This window comes from Chenopodium album, chromosome 19 (genome assembly GCF_948465745.1).
Source record: "Chenopodium album chromosome 19, dcCheAlbu1.1, whole genome shotgun sequence".
NCBI lineage: Eukaryota > Viridiplantae > Streptophyta > Magnoliopsida > Caryophyllales > Amaranthaceae > Chenopodium > Chenopodium album.
Window position 1 is genome coordinate 39,810,614 of NC_137852.1, and position 24,186 is coordinate 39,834,799.

The window sequence follows — 24,186 nt, forward strand, 5'->3', positions numbered from 1 at the left end:
TAGTATAGCTTATTTCTTACGAAGTATCTTTTATCAATGTAAGACATTTACATGTGTTGTTTGATAAGGTTATCAACCTATGTCTTTACACTTTCCCTCACTTGTAAAGTCTCTTTTAAATCCAGTCACATGTGATGTTTCAAGGGGGACAGAGTGCATTTTCACATATATGTTTACTCTGTAATATAAAACTTGCATTTGAGCTTATAGAAGACACATTAGAAGAGGGGAACTTTACCAAACAAACTTTACTTCTATTGATAATTTCTCACACAAACACAAACCTTCTACATATTAAGACATATATTATGATTTAGGCAACCCTCATATTGAGCTACAAGATTAAATATATATAGTCACACCAATATGCATGCATGCATTCTCTAATTAACATATCACAATTTGATCCACTTCATTAGTATTCTTCCACACAAACCATTTAGCAGCCAATACATATATAACCAAATCCAAAGCACAAAACCCAGCCAAAACCCAGTAAAACTCATCAAGATGAGCGCGATTAAGATCATTAACCAACCATTCTTCCCCCCACTTCTTGCTCATCTCTTGTACAGCAACTATAATCGCGCTACTCATGAAAGCACCAACACCTATTGCACCATTAGTTAAGGCTGAACCCATGCTTCTCATGTCCTCTGGCATTTGATCATAGAATAGCTCTTGCATTCCAACATATGCAAACATATCACTTAGTCCCATCACTACAAATTGAGGGACTAACCATCCCACACTCATTGGGACTATAGCCTTTGGATCGCTGGTGAGTCCGTGCTTACTTGCTACACTAACCCGCATGTTTTCTACTAGGGCTGCTATCGCGATGGTCAAGATGGAAAGTCCCAAGCCAATGCCGATCCTATGGAGTGAGCTTATTCCTGGAAGAAACTTTTCTAGATAGTTATACATCCATTAAACATAATACAATAATCCATATAAATTATTTTTCCCGAATTGTACAAATACTAGTACGCGTGTAGAAATATGCTAACATTTGCGAATACTAGTACTTGTTCCCCTGCAAATAAAGAGCATAGTAGTGCAGCTTATAACGCGTTACTTGCCTTTATGTTACTAGAAACACCGCCTCGTGTAGTTATTTTCATTTTATTTTTCTAATTGTAGGACTAAAAATCATAAGATCTCCTTTAAGAACCAACAAACAAAAATGTACTTTTAGCTATTATTTGCACACATAATAAAAAAAATTATGAACAGAACAAGCTTTTTACAAACTTTAAAGTTTCTATCAAGCTTTTTATTTTCAAAAAAAGACAAGTTTGCTAACAGAATAGAACTACAGAAGCAATTTTGTCCAAACAAAAAGGTGTTTTATTCATAAGACACTACATAAAGTTGATTCCTCATAATTTATACTGTTATAGAAAAGTAACATAAACAATATTGAATTTATTGTATACATAGGTTATTCTCATATTTATCCGCATCTTATAACTTGAAATTTACCCAATTTTAATGTTCGTATTCTCTTATAATAATCGGAAGTAATCAATCCGTGACACATATTATTAAGGCATCTTTTAAAATTACTTGGTTACAAGAACAATTAAGATTTTTCTCAACTAGTCTTTACATAGCTAACAGTGGCGGAGCCAGGTTTTAAAGGCGAGTGTCATTATAACATCCATGGGGTGTAAATAAAGTTGATATTAATCGAAAAGTTTAAGGATTTAAAAGTCGTACCTGAGGGGATTTTAGTGATATTTCTCATAGAAGGAACGAAGAGTTTGTCATAGATTGGAACACAAATTAAGATAGTAATCCCGGGGATGACTTGCAGAGATGCAGGTGGGATTGAAACCTTAGAGCCAAGTGATCGTTGCATGGTGCTAGCTTGCTTGATGAAGAAGGTATGGACTTGTGCAACAATTATTGCGTATGCAAAGGTGCATACCCAAATTGGGATTAAACGAACTATGAGCTTCACTTCTTCCACTTGATTAACGGAGCATAGCCTCCATGGGTTTCTGGATTTCATCAATGAATCTCTCTCGTCGATGATCATTGCCTTGTCGAGGCATCTGCAAGAGTTCCATTGTTAAGGTACAATGCCAAACTCAGTATATGCGCCATGCAAGCCATGCATGTCTATTATACACCCGGATATACTCATTTTGTAATTCAATTGAATCAATTTTATTTTTTTGATTTAAAACGACTCTTATTAATTAGACCACAATCCACAATTTTTTTTTTATTATTATTATTTTAGTCTAGTATTTAACTTACGAGTTAGACACTTAGAAGTGATATAAAAGGGTAAGAATCCGATATCAAGTACATACATGCTATGCAATTTTTTGTAATTAGAATATACATACCCATAAATAATTAAATTAGACGTAGTATGTATAATAATGAGTGTGTAATATTGAATGCCACAAAGAAATACGGAGTACATTGATAACAACAAATCAACCATTCTCAATTACTTGTATAATTAGATAGTTGCTTGTATAATTAGACACTGGCTAGAACTAATACTCCACGCTTTATCACTTTGCTATTGCTACATATGTCACACTTAAACAACAAAAATATTGCTTTAGTTGGACAAGAGTATTGTGCCTAATTTGTGTGTAAAATTAAGCATTATAATTAGTACTATAGAAACTTCTTTGGCAAAAAAGAAATCAACTGTTATTAGCAAATTGAGAATTATACAAAGCTAGAAGTTTGATTGACGTAAGAAAAATGAGAAAAGTACTAGCTAAAATAGGGATGAATCATATCATGAACGGATTATACACATATGTTTACAGCTAGTAAGTGTATCTTTAGTCTAGTATTAGAGTATTTCTAAGTAGTTTTTATGGCGTTTTGAGAGATTGACACCTTCTCAAGCTAACTTAGGCAGATATAAAATGAGAAAAGTACTACAAGATAAATCGTGAATGAATGATACACCATTTGTTTATAACTAGTAATGGTGCTTTTTTAGTCTATATATAGTATTAGAGTATTTCTACGTAGTTTCTAAGACGTCTAATATGTTTTCAAAGCTAATTTAGGGAGATATTATTGAAACTAACTATTTAAAAGTCCAGTCTCATCTTATACAAGTACCATATTTAAAAGATTTCAATTCTCATAAAGTAATACAAGTCAAACTTATTGAGTGATCAGTTAAGTAAAGATAAGAGGACTTAGACTCGCCCCGGCCATATGCATGTACATACCAGTAATATATAATATCCAAGGGTTTACTTTGAAAAAAATAGGTTGACGTTAGCAAAATGTGAAAAGTATGGAAGAAAAAGCAAAAAACATGCAAGTCAAAACACAATAAAAACACAATCAAGTAGCAAAATGCAGGAAAACGAAGACATGTTCTCATCTGCCAATAAGTAGAGAGATGAGAAAGATGGTGGTGAACAAAGTTAAGTGAATTCAACTTCAAAATTACAGGGTTTGCCTTTACGTCTTGTCAATCACATGCATCTTATATTTGTTGCTCTATTTCATTTCCTCAGGTGTTTTCACATACATGCACTTTCTAAATTATTCCAGAAAATTCAATCATAATGGAGTATAGTTGTATACAGCAGGGGTGAGTCTGAATAGGGTGATCGATCGTACAGGGTCCCTAAGTGAAACTATAATAAAAAGGGCCTCGGTTTTTTAATTTAGTAACATATTTTTCCTCAAAAAAATGATTTTGGAGCCTAATTTAACAAATTTGCATCGGGGCCACTTTCAATGTTAACATTTATAGCCCCGCCTTTGGTTTAGAGTAACTTTTTTTAATTAATATGTTTTGATTTTTAACACTATTTACAAAATATACTTTAACTAGATTTTGTGATATATGTATATTTTCATAGTATAAACTTTTTATAGTTTTTAACTTTTTACTTATTGGTATCTAAAGATATAAATCATTAAACTTAAATTATAGCAAGCATGATACGATTTGAACAAATGTGTTAACAAAAAATAATAATAAAATATAAAATTATTATGATATCATGTCAAATATGGATCTGGTAGTTAGTATGGAAAACAGCATCATCTGCATTTCTACTTCCAATCCACATGCATCCTCTAGGGAAATAGGGAGTAAATATGGTGGATTTCACATTCATTAGTATATGGAAATTTTTAATATATTGTTCTCACAAATGAAGAAAAATAAAATATTTATATTTTTTTTTTTTAATATGATGTTAAGGAAAAGGATCCTGATCATACCTCAACCCTCCCAGTTTTATTGGTCTAATATTTGCAGGTTAGACACTTGATAGTGAGGGGAAAATAGTAAGGGATCCCCACCCTCAAAGTGTCTCTAGTTAATGGGGATTAAATTAAACCCCCAACTTCAAGGAAGGTACGTACAATCTTTCCTACTAGACCAAACTTAACTTGGTAAAAAAAAGCATTCTATATGGTTATATCCACTCTGATTAATACAAACAATTTTAATTATTAGTGACTTGTATGACTTCTTTAAACAACAATTCTTAGCTCTATTGATAGTTACATCTCGAGTCTAATTTAAGATATATACTTGTAAGTTGTAATGTTACACACTCGATAACCAATTTAGTACCCTTGGGGCCGGGGCTCACACATCATATCATATCATATCATATTCTCCGTACTTGGACAATTGAACAAAACAAGTTTACCCATTCAGATTGGCCAAAGGAAGAATCATGTTTTACTTAGCTAGTGGAATGATGCTTAGCTTGAAGCTCAAAACTTATGGCCAAGTTTTAGAAACTATAAAGGTGCATGCACTTATTCAAAATTAGTGGGTTTCTATATTTAGGTTTTGAGTGTAATGATATACATGCATATAACTGAAACAATGAACCGTACCAAACAACTAAGAGTAGTGTGGAATATGCATTAGTGGTAACCTTATCTTTACTGTTAAATGTTCCCTTCAATTAGAAAGGTATGTTTAGTAGAAGTATCAACCTTTACGAAAAAACAAAAAGGTTCAGAATTTTAGTAAGATGAATATTTTCAGGTGTTAAGCACTTGAGCATATATAGTAAGATGAGTAACAATGAAGTTTCTCAAAATAAAAAGTTCTATTGCCTAAAAACGATAGTATAGAAAACTGCTTTTTATACGTTTATACTCCATTTATCTCATTATAGTTAACTACATAATTTAACATAAATATCAAATGTGGTTTTCTAAAACTCAATTAAAAAAGAAGAAAAAGTATTTGTTATTCTTTAAAAAAAAAATTAAAAAACCATTTGGATGTTTATTAAGTTTTGTGGTAAGCTTTATGAGGGAGTAGTAGATCATTAGATCAAGGTTACAAGGCACTTATAATGGACAAGGAGAGAGTGAGGGATAGCTCAAGTGGTTAGAGCTTTCCTCCCGATTCCAGGAGATCCTGGGATCGATTCTCACCCCTGCCCTTGTGGCTCTAAAAAAAAAAAAAAAAAAAAAAAGGCCAAGGACTTTAATGGGCATGGCCCTTATTGGACAAGATCAATAAAGGGCTAAAATATTTGCCCAATTTTAATTATAAGAAAAGGGAATAGAAAACATAATAAAATAAATGTAACCTTCACTTCTTAACCCTAACTCGACCCTCCCAACTGGGTCTATGAGGAAGTACCCAAAACTACGATTGAATCTACATTTTTGTGCTTTGTACTTCTTTATATGTCAAGATATATATAGTGTTTTCTAGAAGGAAAATAAGGGTTTCATTTTTAAGTATCTTATTTATACTATAAAAAATTCACATTAGTCAATACCGTAGAAAAATTACATTCTACTCTATGTTACAACTGTTATAGATTTGGTGATTTTTTAACGGTACATAGAATCTTATTGAAAATAGCATCGTACGAATAACAAATGATGGTTCAAAATTAAATGGACTTGTTCATGATGTGTTGAAAGATTAGTGCAATTGTTAGGGGGAAAAGGTGATTTAATGTGTAAAATTGACAAAGTTATGGTTCAATTTTGCCCGGAAATGTCTTCTCATTAGGTTTGTCATTATCATATTAGATATGCTTTTTTTGTGATCAAAAAAAGTTTAATAGTACAAGCCATCACCAAATAATGGTCCAAATCTTGTGGAGCATAATCTTAAAGAAATTTTGTATTGATTTTACCCAACTTTGGTCTCTCTACCTTTATTATGATATGAAAGTGGCCCTATACTATTTGTTGCCTTAGTCTTAGGTTGATCCTCAATAAATGATGTTGGTCGGACTATTTGACCATTTTTGTGACCCATAAAAGAGGCTAGTAGCCTAGTAGTACAATGTACAACCCGGCAAAAACAAAAGCTAAGGATCTTAAGCTAGAATGCTAGAACAACTAACTATAAGACCCAATTTGTCATATATTTCACTAAATTGAATTCTTATTGGCCAAAGAATGAAATTTGTCTTCCAAAAAAGAAATACGGAGTACTTATTCTTAACCACAAAGGTGCAAAACACATTCTTGGCCTCTAATGTAGTCTAAACAGTCATATATACACTATATATATAGTAAATGATTTTTTTTAGATAGCGGACAATAAATGTTATATTCATGTTGTATTGAATTTGTCTCATTACTTTAATGGTTAGTAAAATTTTTGTTAAATGAATAAATTATTGAAAAAGCAAACTGATTGAAGAATATGGGACAATCTCAATGGGACAGAGAGAATATGTTTTAAGTTAAATAAAATAAATAAAATAAAAATAAAACTCTTGACTTTACAATGACCATTTGCAATAAGCCAATGACTTATAGAGTTATAGGTCAAAAGAACACATGATTTGTCTTCCTACCTAACATCTATCTTTCAAAAAACAATGGGTAGGTTTTTTTTTTTTTTTTTTTTTTTTGGTATTTGGTTTGATTCATGCCATATAGATTTGATTGTGAATCTATTGTCAATCAAGTAGTTAGGATAAACTAGATAATATTAGTCGCATTAACTTTTGGGTCACTACTTACTTTGAATCTAATCAAATATTTTCTTCATGTCAAAATCAAATCATGTAATTTAAGATAAATTTTGACATCTATCGAGTATTCAGAAATAGGTTGACTTTGTCGGGTATACTTTCACTTTATACTGTAATATTGGTAACTCTAAGAAATGGCAAATAAGAAAAGGCACACTATCAATTCACTAATCAATATCTCTAAAGATAAGTATTAAGAATTTGGGGGTAAAAAGCCAAAAAAAAAATATATATATATAATAATATCCATGCAACTGCTTAGTGGAGCTTAATATTATGAACTAATTGATGAGTATTTTGCATTGCGTTGTTAATTTTGACTAATTGATGATGACGGCCATCCCTCGAGTTACTTTTCTAATTTTTTAATGGGGTAAAAAAAATAAAGAGTATTATGGGCTGACTTTTAGTAGAAGTTGGGTCCCTTGAGAAACCAAAGCATGGAACTGAAAAAGTATCTTATTGGCTACGTATTTACGGATAGATTAACCTAACATTTGTCTGATTACTACATGTATTTGTGAATAAATTATGTGGGCCAAGTAAACAAAGCATACACCTTTGACAATATTAAAGACCTAACCTCCAAAAAAGAAGATATTTTCATTTTAATTAGTCAAAAAATCTTATGCATAAAACAATTGAAACAAAAAAATCGGTATAAATTAGTTTTAATTAGTAAAAATATGTAATTCGGATCGGAATTAAAGTAAAAATAATGTTTATTAATCACTAAAATTAAAGTATACTCGGCAAAAAAACAAGTAAAAATCATTAAATCTAGTGACAATAGCCATTTGTAAGAAATAATACATTGTTGCCTTGTTGGATTTATTGTAGAACAATTCCATAAAATTAATTTCTCTATATAATGTATTACACACTTACACTACTACTTCCTCGGTCTTAATTAAAATATCGACTACTAGAATACCGGATTTTTTTTTTCATTCGTAGATTTTAACATTTTTATTTCTTACCTCAATCTAGAAAAATCCAATAATCAATGTATGCTTTCATAAAAGAAAGAGGGCAAAGAGCATCCATTCCCCAATTCTACTAGACTAAAAATGAGACAAAAGGTAATGGGAAGAATGTTTTCCACAAAGAAACAAATGCAAAGCATAGAACAAAAACTTTGTATGTTTTTTGTCGTTACTCTCATTTACTATCCCTTCTTTGCTATATTTTGTCGTTATATGACTATTGTTAGATGCTAATTAATGAGATTGTTGTAAAGTTTAAAGTAAGTAGTAATGTGATGCACCAACAAGGAATATAATATAGACCATAATCTTTACCCGAATCATCCATATTATTTTAATTAATTATCTTATAATGACTTATGAGGTAATCTGTTTTCAAAAAAAAAAAAAAAAAAAAAAAAAAAAAAAAAAAAAAAAAAACTTATGAGGTAATCTTAATTTACTAATGACTTAGCTTGGTGTATTTTGAGTCAAGTTTGATTTTTGTTTTTATATGAATAAGATGAAAGAATTAGGAAAAAATCCGACCTGCAAAAGATGAGACTCGATCCAAGAACCCTAAAGTTGAAGGTACGGTGATAAACCGATACCCAATCCCTAGACTTAACTGGCCACTGGCCACTGGCCACTGCCCCTTTTCTTGGACTTGAATATTTTGTGATGATGCATGATACTTTATACTACGTAGATGAGTTTACTAAACATATAACAACCTTCAGTATGGAATCTACTTTATTTCATGTGATGTCCATTATTATACGGAAAATTTGCCATGAATAATATCACCTTTCACCGGTCTTCCAATAATAGAACCACCTTTGGATTATCTCAAAATAACACGACCTTTGACATACATCTTCTATAAATAGAACAAAAAACCGGTAACCTGTTTTATAGGTTACATTAGACACGTGTCGCGTTGTAATTTGTTATTTTTTTTAATAAAAAAACCTAACATTTAAATTTAAAAAAAAAACATCTTCCTGTTCAGCAGCCCCCCCACCTCCACTTCCCCTTCCCCCTTCCCCCTCCCCCGGCCTCCCCGTTCAAACCCTCCCCTGTCAGCCTACCATTCACCGAGAACAACCCCGGCCCCCTCCACAGCCTCACCCTCAAAACTGCCCTCCCTTCCACCCCCACACTCGAACAGCCACGTATCCCCACCCACGCCCTCGAAACCGCCTCAAAGCCACCGCTTCGCCCTTAAAACCACCTCAAAATCACCGATCTGCCCTTGAAAACGCCTCAAAACCACCGCTCTGCCCTTGAAATCGCCTCCAAAACCATTTCCCTCACTTGCTGGAAAATTGAGAGAGATCAAAAACTTTTCCCCCAACCGCCGGAAAAGAGAGAGAGATCAAAACCCTATCCCCTACCAACTGAAAAAGAAAGAGAAAGCTTGCGTGAAGGGGAGGGGGTGTCGAAATCTGGGTAGGGAAGGGAGGGGGTTCAGAATCGGGGACGGGGTAGGGAAGGGGGACCGAAATCGGGGACGGTGTAGGGAGACCGGAATCGAGGACGGGGAGGGGGGCCAAAAAACGCGAATGAGGACGAGACGGGGGAAGAGAGGGGCCCCACACTGGTGGTTTCCGATTAGGGGGCTTTTTAAAAAAAATGAAAATTGATAAAAAAAAAAATAGACTAATCACATTGTGACACGTGTCACAAGTAACCTATTAAACAGGTTACCAACAGGTCACGTTCTATTTATAGAAGATGTGTGTCAAAGGTCATGTTATTTTGAGATAATCTAAAGGTGGTTCCATTATTGGAAGACCGGTGAAAGGTGGTATTATTCTTGGCAAATTTTCCTTATTATACTATATGTGCAACAAAGAAGATCTCAATTCTTCTATTAGTACTATATTTGGTTTTTAGTGTACTCAGCAGTGTCAGCACTAGCCTTTGTGATTAGAAAGAGTCAACTTTTAATACAAGTTTTATTAATTTAGTAATCAAAGATATTAAGGATTAATTAAACATTTTATAAAAAGCAATGTTGCTTTCTAATTGAAACATAGTATGTAGTATTACATTGAGTCATCCAACTTTCAGTAGAATTGCTAGATATATAAATGATGATACAAAATATGACGATATCATGTTAAATATTATAATAAAAAGATGAGAATTGGAGGAAAAGAGCTCGAGAAAATCTTATTCCGTCAAGAGTTGTTATCAAGTGGATTTGCTAATAAAAACGTGCTTTTAAATCTACATCAAATCATCACACACAACAAAAAGAAATGAAAATAATTTCAATCAAAGTTTGCTTATTTTACTTAGTGGAATGACCAGCACTACTTAAAGTCTTAAACTAATAGTCTAATCCTAGACTTACCGACTAATTTCGTGATGAACTATACCAGACTGGCCGACTAATCCCAAATAAATGTCAAATTATATCCAAAATAATCTATAATTAATTAGGTAATTAATTATTTGTTGCATCAATTTCGTAATTAATTAATTGTCGAATTTGAATTACATGGTCCCAGCAGTTGACCTACATGTTACGTTAATACTTTATGATCCAAGTGAGCATTTTTTTTTCTAGCAACTAGTAGTAGTATGATAATGTTTCCCATTATTTTTATTTCTATTTTTATGTCCAAATTAAATACAAATTGCAAATTAATTACTCCGTAATACATGTGAAGTGAATAATAAGTGTTCTTTTACCTTAAATTTTATTATTGAGGAGAACAAGATAGGTAAAATCATGGCTAGAATTGCTTAGTAGTCATATTGAAAAGGGTTATGGGCCTACAGACGTATAAGCTATGATAATATTTACCGAATAAAAAGAGTTATAATTAAACATTAACTGGTATTTAATCAAGTAGAATAAAAATATAACGTAAAAGTTGTCATGAAAACATTACCTGAATTGGTTAGTACGAGCCAATTTACGAGCATCCAATCCACGACTAACATCATCATCGTAACACAACCCTCGCCCATTGCTAGTCTCAACCACGTGCCTCTTTCTAGCGGCGGCAACAATCACTTGCGCCACTTTTGTAAACGGACTCCCCACGGGCCGCTCCATCCGATAAGTTGAACATCCGGCAATAAAAACCGCTAAAGCCAACCCTACGGCGATAGTAGGAATGGAAAAACCGACGGTCCAACTAACGTTGTCCTCCACATAAACAATTACAACCACAGCAATTGTTGCACCAGTAACAATTCCAAGGTACCACCAGTTAAAAAAAGAGCTCTTGGCCTTTCTTTGTTCAGGGGTATTTTCGTTAAATTGATCAGCAGCAAAGGTTTGGACACATGGTTTATGACCACCTTCACCCAAAGCCGTTATGTAAAGAGCCGAGAAAAACAAGGGTGTACGAATGTTTAGTGGGATTTTAGTGGCTGTTGATGTTGTCAACATAATTAATCCCTGTTGATTAAAAATGGAACATAATAAATCAGCTAGTCCCATGAGAATTATGAGAGAATCATAAACTTTTAGACTTTCAAGTTGCAACATTACAATGACATGCATTTTTCGATTTTTGTTGTTGATTATACTTTTACCAGTGAATTTTTAGTATACGTAAGTAAACTAAGCTACGAGTACTTGTTAAATTCTGAAAGGTAAAGATTGATTTGAATAATCGAACTTTTGACTATCACTATAAATTTATAAATCAGTAATTTTTTGAATTAATTTAGCATATCATAGCTTTGAAAAGATCTCGGATTATTATGGAAAAACAATCTTAAGTTCTTGACCTCTTCAAAAGTTCCAGGGAATTAATCGAAGAAAGTCAATAGAGAATCTTTTTTTCCCCTAAATTGGAAATTTTCCTAACTAATTCGCGTTTCTTTTAGGGAGAGTAGAACATATTTACATATATAGTAACACACTAACACTTCTACTTTAGAAGTAATAATCGCATACTCTTTCATTACAAGCAATTAATTATTTTCATAAAGTTTCTATGTATAAATAAGCATGATTTTAATATTTAAATAAGCATGATTTTAACAAATCTTAAGTTTCTATGTATTGAATTTTGTTAAGGCACCAACTCAGCATCAGTTACATGACTTACACCACTAATAAAGGTAAGGTGTAAAATTATGTCATAAACATTTCAAATGTATATATGGACACAATCCGTAAAAAATACAATATGAGACACACACATCATACTTTTTATAAATTCCGTGATACCACATTGACACATTACCATCTGTACGTATACTCTTATAACTCCATAATATCACAATTGATGCATTTTAAATACATTTTATACGAAATTTATACTCATATTATTAGCTCTACCACTAAACTTATTAAATTTTATGTACGGACCAACTAGTGACGTCATCTTCATTAAATGACATGAGTATGACTTGATTTTCATCCCCCTCTAGTATCATGAGCATTTCATGATAGAGAGAGCAGTATGACCTGGATAGACTAGTTGAATGGCACTGACAGATAATCACGTACTAATTATTTTAAGTAACTTTTAGCACCCCAAAAACATAAAGTAAAAAATTAAAATAAAATTTCATTCATTACACACTTTTTTTTGGCATTATTCATTAAATTTCCTAAAGGGAAAGGGAAACAAATAAGGTGTTAACAAGTTCAAAACTTTTTCCCCAAGTGAGGTCCAAGGCAGTTATAGACAAAATTTGATCTCAAGCCATAAATGACTATCGTAATCTTTAATTTTTGTTTGTTTTGACGGAAATTTACGAAATATAAATTTTCAACGGAATACACTGTTGTAAAAACGGCTCTTCTCTGTCTGTTTCCTCACTAGAAAACCTATAGAGGAAGAAAAATAACGAGGGTGCGTGGAAGGGACAAGATCAATAGAAGGAGAGAAAAACGAGGTAAGTAGGGTGAAAAATGTGACATCCCTCCATTCAAAATTAACTTTCAGGAACCCTTTACAAACCAAAATAAAATGTTTCCGTCAAAACAAACAGAGCCTTGTTAAAAGCGAAAGTGGATACTATTCCATAAGTATAGGAAAAGGAATTGGAAAAGGGAAACTTACCATGAGAAAAACGGAGGAGGAAAGGAGAGTAGTCTTAAAGCGACCAAGATAAGAATCAGCAAAGAAAGCACCAATAAAGAGAGCAAGAGATGAAACACCATTCCATGAATTCACATTTTTAGCAGCAGTTGCAAGGGGTATTCCCATCTGTGTTGTTAAGTACATGATTAAATTCCCTGCTATTCCATAATACGCAAATCTTTCTGCCATTTCCACAACTTCATTTTTTTCATTTTTTTTTTTTTTTGTATATATATTAAAACCCCACCAAAAAAAAAAAGAAAAAAAAAACATTTAGTTAGTAAAAAAAAATGGGAATTTATTTTATTTCAATAAAATGTAAAAAAAATGAATAGAGATATCTTACAGATGATGAAGATGGCAGATTTCCATCCACCTTTAGAAGGATTAATGTTAGAATTATCCATGAGAATGAGGAAAGGGGTAAGAAGAGTACAAGATGAAGATGACTAGAATTTATTCTTTAAACTTGAAAGCTTGGAGTTTGGACACGTAAATATATATAGAAAAATACAAAATTAAAGGGGTTTTTTTTATTTTTTAATTTTTTTTGTATGTATATCAGGTTGTGTTGAGAGGGGAGAGGTGGTTGGGGACTTGGGGGTTTATTTGCTCTGTTTTTTTTTTTTTTTTTCTTGGTTTGTTCTGTTTTTGGTTGAGTACTAGATAGATATTTATAGTGGAATTTTTTTATTTTTGAGGAGAGGGGAAAATGGAAAATAAACGTTAAAGTTGTGGATGTTGATGGAAAGGTATCACCGCCAAAAAAATAAAAATGAAGAGAGTATGTTAGTGGGTGTTTACTAAATTACAAATTCTCCAAAAAGGATGTTGTACGTTAATTAAATTGACCATTTCACAATAAAATTAATGTACGTCCGCCTTACACAAGACTTATTGTTACTAAATAGGTTAATCTATAGGATCGGTAATATTTTACTCAGTTAATAATGAACCACATTGAATTTGTGACAACTTTGTAAAGAGTTTTTTTTTTTTTTTTTTTTTTTTTTTTTTTTTTTTTTTTTTTTTTCTCCACCCATTTTACCCTTAAGTTCTGAGTGGTTAGGTTCTAGTCCCTCCCAATTGTTATTGCGAGGGATTGAACACAAGTCCTCCCTACCAAGTGTAGTCTCAATCACCACTACATTAACATCCAATTGGTTAAGTAAAGAGTTAATAGCATGGCTTAATTATTATTCAAGAATAGGTACGGTAGAGAATTGATATTTATACAAACTTAAGATTTATAAAATAGGAAACAATCTTCCTAAAAAATATACGACCATAACCACAAATCCTATAGGTATATTCACTAATAATATTTTAACGTAAATAATCCTAATTATATTATTCACCTATTAATATCAATATAAAAAATATATCACACAAATATTTTTTGATATTGATAATATTTCAATTTCAAACACCCTCGTCCCTCCCACAAGACCACAATCACAATGCCAGTAACACGAAGAAATAACCAGCCATTATATGCGCCCCCGAGTCGTAAAGGTGGCCGGACTCAAACAATATGCGGTGACATCTTTTTTTTTTTTTATTAAGTAATGGTAATTTAACATATTCGAAAAAATGGATGCATGGTCACTTTTAAATAAGGTGTTTTAAGGGGTTTTTATTCACAATATTTCCTAATTATCACTAGTTTAGGGCCTAAGCGATGTCCGTGTTGATACATACTCTTCATTTGCTATTATCAATTGTCATTTATTACATTTTGTTTTGATAAAGAATCATGTAATGTTATATAGATTGGTGGATAAGTCGATTGTTGTTGAATTTATATTTTTTCTATGTCAAAATCTTTTTTTTTTATGAAACATCTATGTCAAAATCTTAAAATAACAATTTTTCTGATTCAGTACTCTTAAAATAGTTTTTTTTTAACCAAACTTCTCTCATTTTCTGATTTCTGGTTTGCATTTAGATAATGGGGTATTTGCTAGGGATAAATCATTCTATTAGATAATGGGGTATTAGTAAAATAATGTACTACGAGTCTACGTAGGTTAAAGAAATTTTCAATAAGATACTAGTAGCGCACTATTGCAAAACTTGATATTCATACACCAAACTACGAGTAGTTGATAAATTTGGGCCAATTATAGACCTGGTGCAAACTGGCTTACTTGGCCCAATAACATTGTCCAACTCTTAAAGGCTTACATGCAAATCCTTGTAGACTTATAGTAGTCCGCAATTTTTAAGATGCACCATGGTGCACCTAGAAATAGGTGCACCACGCCTACACTTTTGAACATTTAGTATAAAAATCTGAACAACTGCAAATTTTGAACATGTTGTAAAAACATCTTAACATCGCAAATTTTGAACATTTAGTTAAATATTTTGAACAATTGCAATAAATCACGCGTAGACTTTTGAACATTTAGTATAAAAATCTGAACAATTGCAAATTTTGAACATGTAGTAACAACATCTGAACATCGCAAATTTTGAACATTTAGTTAAAAAATTTGAACAATTACAATAAATCACGCCTAGACTTTTGAACATTTAGTAAAAAAAAATCTGAACAATCGTGAATTTTGAACATTTAGTAAAAAAATCTGAACATCGCAACTTTTGAACATTTAGAACAAAAATCTGAACAATCGCAATGCACCACGCCTATATTTTTGAACATTTAATTATAAAATATGAACAATAACAAAATTTGAACATTTAGTAAAAACATCTGAACAATCGCAAATTTTGAATTATTACGAGTCAAACAAATTATAAAAGAAGTTTGTCTGACCCGTAATAATTTAATAATTTTGTAATATAATTTGAACATTAACTATATACAAAATGAACATTTCTTTATAAAATATGAACATAAAAATTGCATGTTTATGTTCAGTTTTTGTGACGTGTTCATATTTTTTTACTAAATGTTCATTTTTTGTAAAATGTTCAATTTTTTTTATTAAATGTTCAAAAGTACAGACATGGTGCACCTATTTCTAGGTGCACCATGGTGCACATAATACTAATTGGTAGTAGTCCACATGATAAAGTCCCGGTTTACATGCTTTGTGCTTTGTCCAATATATATATTTATTTATTATTTTCTTTTTGACATAAATTTCTTTAGTAAATTGATCTCCATTTCTTAATTATTTTTGTTCAACCGCGTTTGAAAAATAGCGGATACCTTTTGAAAAATTTTATTTACTTTATTATAAACTAATTTTGGCCATTTATAGTAATAAAATTTATTAATTAATAATAATAATAGTCAATTAAAATAGAGTTTATTTGAAACTAAATGACTTATGTAACACTATATCATTTTTTATTTTGAATTATGAATTTATATAATATCTACACTTAAAATTTTTATGTGTTGCATATATGTAAAAAAAATTATTAAAAGAATTTAATTTTAAAAAATAATAATAAGTAGCATTTTGGTTGTTCGGAAATTTTTTTCACAAAATTCTGCCAAGTGTCCAATTCGGAGATTACTTTAGTATATGTATAGATAGATACTATGCATGTATTTTTACTATATTTTAATATTTCAACCGCTATTTTTGCCCAACACTACTAGTAACTCCGTTTTTATTTAGTTGACACGTTTTGACTTTAACACTATTCACACACCTCCCATTGACCATGTTTTGTGCTTTATACGTATTGAAAAATATAGTCATGTGGGATCTTGTTAGATTCATCACGTTATATACTTTCAAAATATCAACTTTTCATAATTTTTGTTTATCGATAATTAAAGATATTAATGATTGAATAAGGGCATTGGGAAACGTGACTAAAGAAACGTGTCAACTAAAAAGAAACGGAGGAAGTATTATTTACCGCTACCTTGACAACTAACCTCTACCCACTACTAATTGACAGCTACTCTCGCTACTAGACCGCTAAAAGCCACCCGCTATAGCTTGCTAAACAATACCTTCCTATAGTCCATGATAATAATGTGGAACAATTGCATAAGTTTTTTTGTGATTGCTTTGTTGCTATTATTAGAGTCCCGATTTACATGTTTTATTAGAGTCTCATAGGTTTGGGTGGTGACAGCAGCAACGGAGGAAGAGAAGCGATGGGATTGGATTGAACCTAATGTCTTAAACTTTAATTGATTCCCCAAATTCCTAAAAACACATGTATTCATGGATTCACTTTTGTTCAACAATAGAGAGAACTTTAGCCTTATAATTATTATCTAAACTAGGGGAGCCTACGCACGCGTTGCGTGCGATATATTTGATGTTTATGGTCGAGTTGTAATAGACTAATAGCTTGTCATGACACCAAAAATTTGCCGGCTAGGCTTTTGAATGCATAAACTAAGAAATAAATTGTTGACAATTATATCCTTGCGTCGGTACGGAAATGTAAACTTGAAAATATATATGCACTATTCACTTTTTAGTTGTAAGCTTTTTATGGTGCAATATGGCTTTTGTTGTGAATTATAATATACATCATTCGTCACTTTTAGTTGCAACGCTTGAAAATATATATATATTTTTCATTTTTTTTATAATTGATCTTTATTTTTTTTGCCTTTTTTGTTGGGCATAATATTCATGTGGGATTTTATTAGGTTCATCTCGATCTTTGTATATGTTTTAAATATTTAATCTTTAGAGTTTTTTACATGTCTATAATCTGAGATACAAAACATTGAAGTTATGTATTGACAAGCGTGAAAGTTAAAATGTTACAACTAAATGCTAACGGAGAAAGTTTCAAAGAAAATGTCTAATTAGGAGATGAGGTAATTAAATTCGGTGGGTTTGTGTGTGTATTTTTTTTCTTATTTCTTTTTAATGAAAATACTAACAAAGTGGTTTATATCCAACCTATTCCCCCACCCCTTGAAGAGGACTATTATCAGGTTAAATAAGTTTGCCTTCTAACATTAGATAGAAGAAAAATAACTTTAAGCGTTGGAAGAAGGATGACTAAAGAAGCTAAGAGAAATAAATAAGGGAAGCATAATAGTTAACATGAAATAAATGGGTATATGGGTAAATAAACATTTTTAGGGATAAAAAAGTCATCACACTATTTATAAGAGTTCTTTTGTACTTTTTATAAGGTAGGGATATAGATATAACAAAATGCTTATTCATTCAAATGCTGACAATGCAAGGATTATCTAATGCTGTAAAACTTAATTGCTCCTCTAGACTACTTTAGCTTAATCAAAACTGTTCCCAAATATTTTGGCACAATGCTATGATTTATGATGATTTATTTTAAAAATCAACCCTATTAACAATAAAAATTTCCAGTCTTCTATATCTATTTCAATAATTGTTCTCGAAGATCGATCTTAATCCTTGACCTCATTTTTAAAGCATGTCAAACTTGGGGGATGTTCCAAGTCACAAATCATGGAATTTCAAAGCAATCACTCGATCAAGTCGAGTTTCAAGCCAAAAGTGTATTTGACAAATAAAGGGAAGAGAGAAGAGAGAATAGAATGGTTTTTGTATTGTTTGATTATTATTCATCAATAGGTTGAGTATTTATACAAAACCTAACCTCATAAGATAGGAAACAATATTCCTAGAAGATATATCATATATCCTAATGATATATTCTCAAAATAATATCTTAACATAAATATTTATCCTAAATATATTATTCTCTTAAATGATATATACGGTAAATATATCACACATATATTTTCCGATATCTCTAACACCCTCCCGCAATCGTAACGGCAGTAACACGAACGTTGCGATTGGAAATTCTTCACTTTGTTGAAGCCGAGATGCACACTCTTGTGATGTCGCCTTCAATTTTTGTCTCGTCTTTTCAACGATGAGAACGTTCATCTTTTCGAATTCATCAGTCATCAATCAACCAGGAACGTCATTCTTTCCGAACCTGCAAATATAACAATTTTTGGTTTTTCCAGAGCAAAACCGAGCTCCAATCAAATATTGGTTTGTCAGAGTAAACCGCACTCAAATTTCTTATTGGCCTTTCAGAGTAAACCACACTCAAATTTCTTATTGGTCTTTCAGAGTAAACCACACTCAAATCCAAAGAAGCAAAATTATGCTCGAATCAACTCACAAACCTCGTCTCACGGCACAAGGAGAACCAAATATATCTTGTCTCACGACACAAGAGAGCCTTTTTTTTTCATCTTTGTGAGTCAAAGACACACCAACAACTTTATTTTGATCTCAATGCTTAGAAAAGCCACGCATGATGTAATGTATACATCAAGTCATCAACTCAAACTCTGCACCAACACTAACTTGCACAGCGGAATAAACTAAAAAAAAATTTGGTAATTTTTGCTAAAGGATCATCCCACCGGTGGGTTTAATTTCTAACCCACCGGTAGGGGGGAAATTTTTTATGAACGGTCCCAAGATTTAACCTGCTCTTGATACCATGACAAATTAATAGAGAAGAGTGAAGAGAGAATAGAATGGTTTTTGTATTGCTTGATTATTATTCATCAATAGGTTGAGTATTAATACAAAACCTAACCTCATAAGATAGGAAACAATATTCCTAAAAGATATATCATATATCCTAATGATATATTCTCAAAATAATATCTTAACATAAATATCCTAAATATATTATTCTCTTAAATGATAACAGTATTCAATTTGAGCTCCCTTTGAGCAAAAGATGAAAGTTTTACGATTCTTCGGTGAATCTAGCGGCTATGGCTACTCCATTCTTTAGCAAACAAATGTGAAATGAAGGGTTCACTATCATGGGAAACTCCTTAGCTTGCATCATGCTAAGAAATCTTGGCCTAATGATTTCCAAGATTTTTGGTAAGCCTATATTATTTATTTATTTTTATAGCATTTTTATTTTTTAACATGCATTCAAGTTATGTTTCTTGAATCTCATTCATACGGTATGCACCTAAACAAGATCTCATGCATGTAGAAATAAAGGATCACATAATAATATTTTAGAATTAACCTTTGATGCGTGAATTCCCAAGCTTTCTTCTACTTTCTTTTGGAGATTAGAGTCCCAATTGTTTCTCCTATATGACTAGTAGGGCTGTACACAGTTTGGTCCGGACCGTAACCAAACCAGACCAAACCGCATTTTAGCAGTTTGGTTTGGTTTACGGTCTAAAAAATTACGGTTTGGTTTCGATTTTTTTTTATAAATATGGTTATGGTTTGGTTTGATTTGCAAAAATTATAAACCAAACCAAACCGTAAACCAATAAACCGTATTTTAATATTAATACAATTTTTAAATTTAAAAATTTTAATTATTATAAATTAAAAAAAGGAAAAATTGATAAAAAAAATAATCCCAACTTTGAGGCATTTACTTTTAATAATCTCAACTTTGGATTATTATTGAATAATCCCAACATATGGGGTATTCACTTTTATTGGTCCCAAGTGACCGGTAACCCGTTAAACAGGTAATTTATATAATTTTTTGTTTAAAAAAATGTGGCACCACTTAATTGGCTAAAAAAAGAAAAAAGAAAAATAAAAATAAAAATAGAAAAAGAAAAACCATGACGCCACCACTCCCCAACCCCGCTCTGGCAGCCCCTTCCCCAACCCCCACACTCCGGCAACCTCTCTCCCCACGCCCAGCCTGCCAAAAAACCCCCTCCCCACCCCTCCCAACCGCCGAAACAGCCCCCCTTCCCCTAATAAATTGCCCCGATTCCCACCACCCACCCACAAAACCTATCCCATAAAACCACCTATCCCCTTCCCTTTACCCCAAAAACCACCTTTCTCCCTTCCTTAGCCCCGAACAACGTTTATTGGAGTTGGGGAAAGGGAAATGGGTGGTTTTGGGGTGGGGGAAAGGGAAGGGGAGGGGATGGTTAATCAGGAGGGGTTTTGGGGGTGGGGGTAGGAATCAGGGGCGGTTCAGGAGAAGGGGGGTTGTTTCGGTGGTTTGAAGGGTTGGGGAGGGGGGTTTCCGGCGGGTTGGGCGTGGGAAAGACGGCTGCTGGATTGTGGGCGGTGGGGAGGGGGCTGCCGGAGTGTAGGCGGTGGGAAGGGGGCAGGCGAATTGTAGGCGGTGAGGGCTATTTGGTTTTTCATTTTAATTTTTTTATTTTCAATTTTTATTTTTTATTTTTTTGACCAATTATGTTGCGACACGTGTCTCAGAACATGTTATAACAGGTTGGTTTACCGGTTGGGACCAATAAAAGCGAATACCCCCTAAAGTTGGGATTATTAAAAGTAAATGCCTCAAAATTGGGATTATTTTAACCAATTTTTCCTTAAAAAAATAAATAAAAATACATGAAAAATAAATAAAACTATATGTTCAACACTACTCTTTTATTAATTACTATAATAATGTAATACTTCATATGAATATTTATTTTTGACAAATGTATTATGAATTTATGATTGTTATGTATTATTTTATTATGTATTAGCACTTGATTAGTGGATTGTTATTTTTATTGTAAATCTGTAGTACAAGGGCTAATTATTTAAACTTTATTATAAATTAATGAAGTATTATTTGACATTTTTTAGAAAAAATGTAATCTCTTCATAAACCGCAAACCAAACCGCACCAAACCGTAATTGTTTCAATACTGATATGGTTTGGTTTGGTTTGAAAAATTGACCAAACCGTATCTTGCAGTTTGGTTTGGTTTGAACTCAAACCGCACCAAACCAAACCATGTTCACCTCTAATGACTAGTCCACAAGTGTAGATTGAACATCCAACAATGCTAGTTGGACGGTGGAGATCAATCTCCTCTCACATAGAGAACTTCTAATCGATTGTACAGAGAGAAAGGAAAAATAACACGTTGTTTCTTTGTGAAATATGAACGTCTGTTTCATTTTTCCCCAAACCCTTAGTTATATATCCAATTGTATTACTATTATCTAAGTTGTATCCCCTTTTACTCCTTATGGCCGACCATTCACTTAGCCCAACTTTTGGACTCAATTTACTTGTTCAATCTAACATCATAACGTGTGAACTCATAGCAAGACATAATGACAACTCGACTGAACTTATTATTTCCATAATGATCCGTATTATATTTAGTAATTGAACAAGAGTCGAGGACACAATTTCTTCTAGCACCCCTAGCATATAGTGCCTAAAACATCTATATCTATACTTAGTATTTAAAAACACAAACCAAAATTGACACATGTCATCATTCTTTCTCACCTTTCTTTATTCATTCTCCCTCCTTATGTTTTCAAAGAAATTCTCTCTTCATCTCCCCCTTTATTTCTCAATAACTTTTATATTTTGTAATTTTTATTTTAATTCAATAACAAATTAAATTTCCTAAACCTTCTCCTCTTCTCATTATTCCATCTATCAATTCAATTTATTCACATTCATAATTCATTTCTTTAATTTGACCCCTTATCTTCCCCCTCTTCTTATATATATATACAAATTTTCAATAAAGATTTTTTCACACTCATTAAGTTTCAAAAACTAAAAAATTAGAGAAACATTTCTCAAAATTCTATGTGAAATTTCTACAACAATGAGGATGATGATTGAAAAGGGAAATATTGAGGTGGCAAGAATACTATGGAAATTCCATGGGATGACATTGTTTGCGTGTCATGGGGCTTTAATTTTGAAGATATTAAGTGCAATATAAGAGACATATATTGGTAAAGACTAAAGAAGAATATCATGTCTTCACATTTGATGTAAAAATTGTAAAATTATAATAAGTGTTTGGTATTTACAAAGTAGTTTTTTATACAAATTGTTGATTAATATATCATGCGATAGAGATATGATTTTACTATTCTAAGCCATTTTTTCTACAACTATTAGTCTATTACCACTAATTCATAAAATATTATAATATGTCAAAAAATGATAAAATAATTCATTCAAATAATTTGTAAAGGGTTTTTTTTTTTTTTTTTTTTTTTTTTTTTGGTGACAAGATAATTTGTAAAGTTTCAAATAAATTTATAACTTAAGCATAACCCGTGCGTAGAACGGGTCCAAAAGCTAGTTCTTAATATAGCTTAAAGAACCAATTCCCCCCAAATGCAACTTAAAGGGTCAACCTCATAGGGGATAAAAGGAAACTAAATGTTAAAGTTGAGGATGTTGATTGGAAAGGCATCATTAGTTTTTTTTTTTTTTTTTTTTTTTTTTTTTTTTTTTTTTTTTTTGATTCAAGGGAGGAACAAATCCAAACAGAGAAGAAAACAACAAAAACAAAAAGCAATAAAAACTCAAACTACTACCTACGGAGGGACAAAGCGTGGAAACGCCACACCTCCCGTATCCTCCTCTAAAATACGACCTAACTCCACCAGAATATCACTAAAATTTTCAACTTGAGAATCTTGAGTATCATTAGTGGGTGTTTACCTGATAGGTTAATCTTAGAAATCAGTAATATTTTACGCAGTTAATAATGAACCCCATTGTATTTGTGACAAATTAAATAAAGAGTTAATAACATGTCTTAACCATTATCCAATAACTAGTATAAGTCCCGTTTACAAATTGTATTATGAATTACAACATTTAGTTATTACTATAATAATTAATTTTAAAAATAAATTACATTACGTACTGAACATAATATAATAACTTCATTGTATGCAATACATTATAACAATAAAATCAAGGTCAATGCTAGTGCGATACACTTTTAATCCCACGCTTTGATAGGCACATGGGTAATTTACTTGGGGTTCGTTTGGCATCGCTCTGGTTTTTTATTTGTTGGTTTTTTTTTCAAAATCATATAATATATGTCATATAATGATTCAAAAATTAGTCAAACTTATTAAAATCATGATAATTTTGAAAAATTGACAACAGAAAAGTGGAAACACCTTTTTTTGTATCCTGTTTTTGGTTTAAAAAAAACAGAAAACTGAAAACAAAAAAACAATGCCAAACAAGCCCTTGATTATTTGTTTCATTTTTAGTGAATGGTATGGTGGAGAGTTTAATTTGTGTTTGTTTTATTAGTACTATTGTTAAGATTATAGTCAATGGGTATTTTTATCTAATATTCCTACAATATTAAACAAAAAATACATATTTTGTATAAATATACAATTTGATTAATTATTTAGAATTGCATATTTGTATGGAAAATTTGTCAAAAATAAGCCAACCTTTGCGGCTTTGCCCGGTTAGCATAAAATAAGCCAACCTTTTAATTAACTC

The 24,186-nt window shown here is 31.8% G+C and overlaps 1 protein-coding gene across 2 annotated transcripts; it reads right to left on the reverse strand.

Annotated features, from left to right (window-relative positions):
- Positions 1–230: 230 nt before the first annotated feature.
- On the reverse strand, positions 231–13,639 carry LOC145595542 (protein NRT1/ PTR FAMILY 5.4-like). 2 transcript variants are annotated; one of them, XM_081651957.1, is made up of 5 exons: positions 13,358–13,639; positions 12,991–13,208; positions 10,855–11,369; positions 1,723–2,060; positions 231–896 (listed from the first exon to the last, which is right to left on the reverse strand). In XM_081651957.1, exons 1-5 carry the CDS (start codon positions 13,416–13,418, stop codon positions 388–390), a joined length of 1,641 nt encoding a protein of 546 aa, XP_081508083.1. In that variant the 5' UTR covers positions 13,419–13,639; the 3' UTR covers positions 231–387. The 2 variants fall into 2 exon arrangements, with proteins under 2 accessions (XP_081508083.1, XP_081508082.1); XM_081651956.1 differs by having other exon boundaries at positions 12,991–13,374.
- Positions 13,640–24,186: the final 10,547 nt, after the last annotated feature.

Coding starts and splice junctions, on each gene's coding strand:
- LOC145595542 (XM_081651956.1), bottom strand. CDS start 13,284: ATGTTTTTTTTTTCTTTTTTTTTTTGGTGGGGTTTTAATATATATACA. Junction 11,370..12,990: donor CCTCCTCCGTTTTTCTCATG/GTAAGTTTCCCT, acceptor TTTAATCAACAG/GGATTAATTATGTTGACAAC. Junction 897..1,722: donor TATCACTAAAATCCCCTCAG/GTACGACTTTTA, acceptor AGTTTCTTCCAG/GAATAAGCTCACTCCATAGG.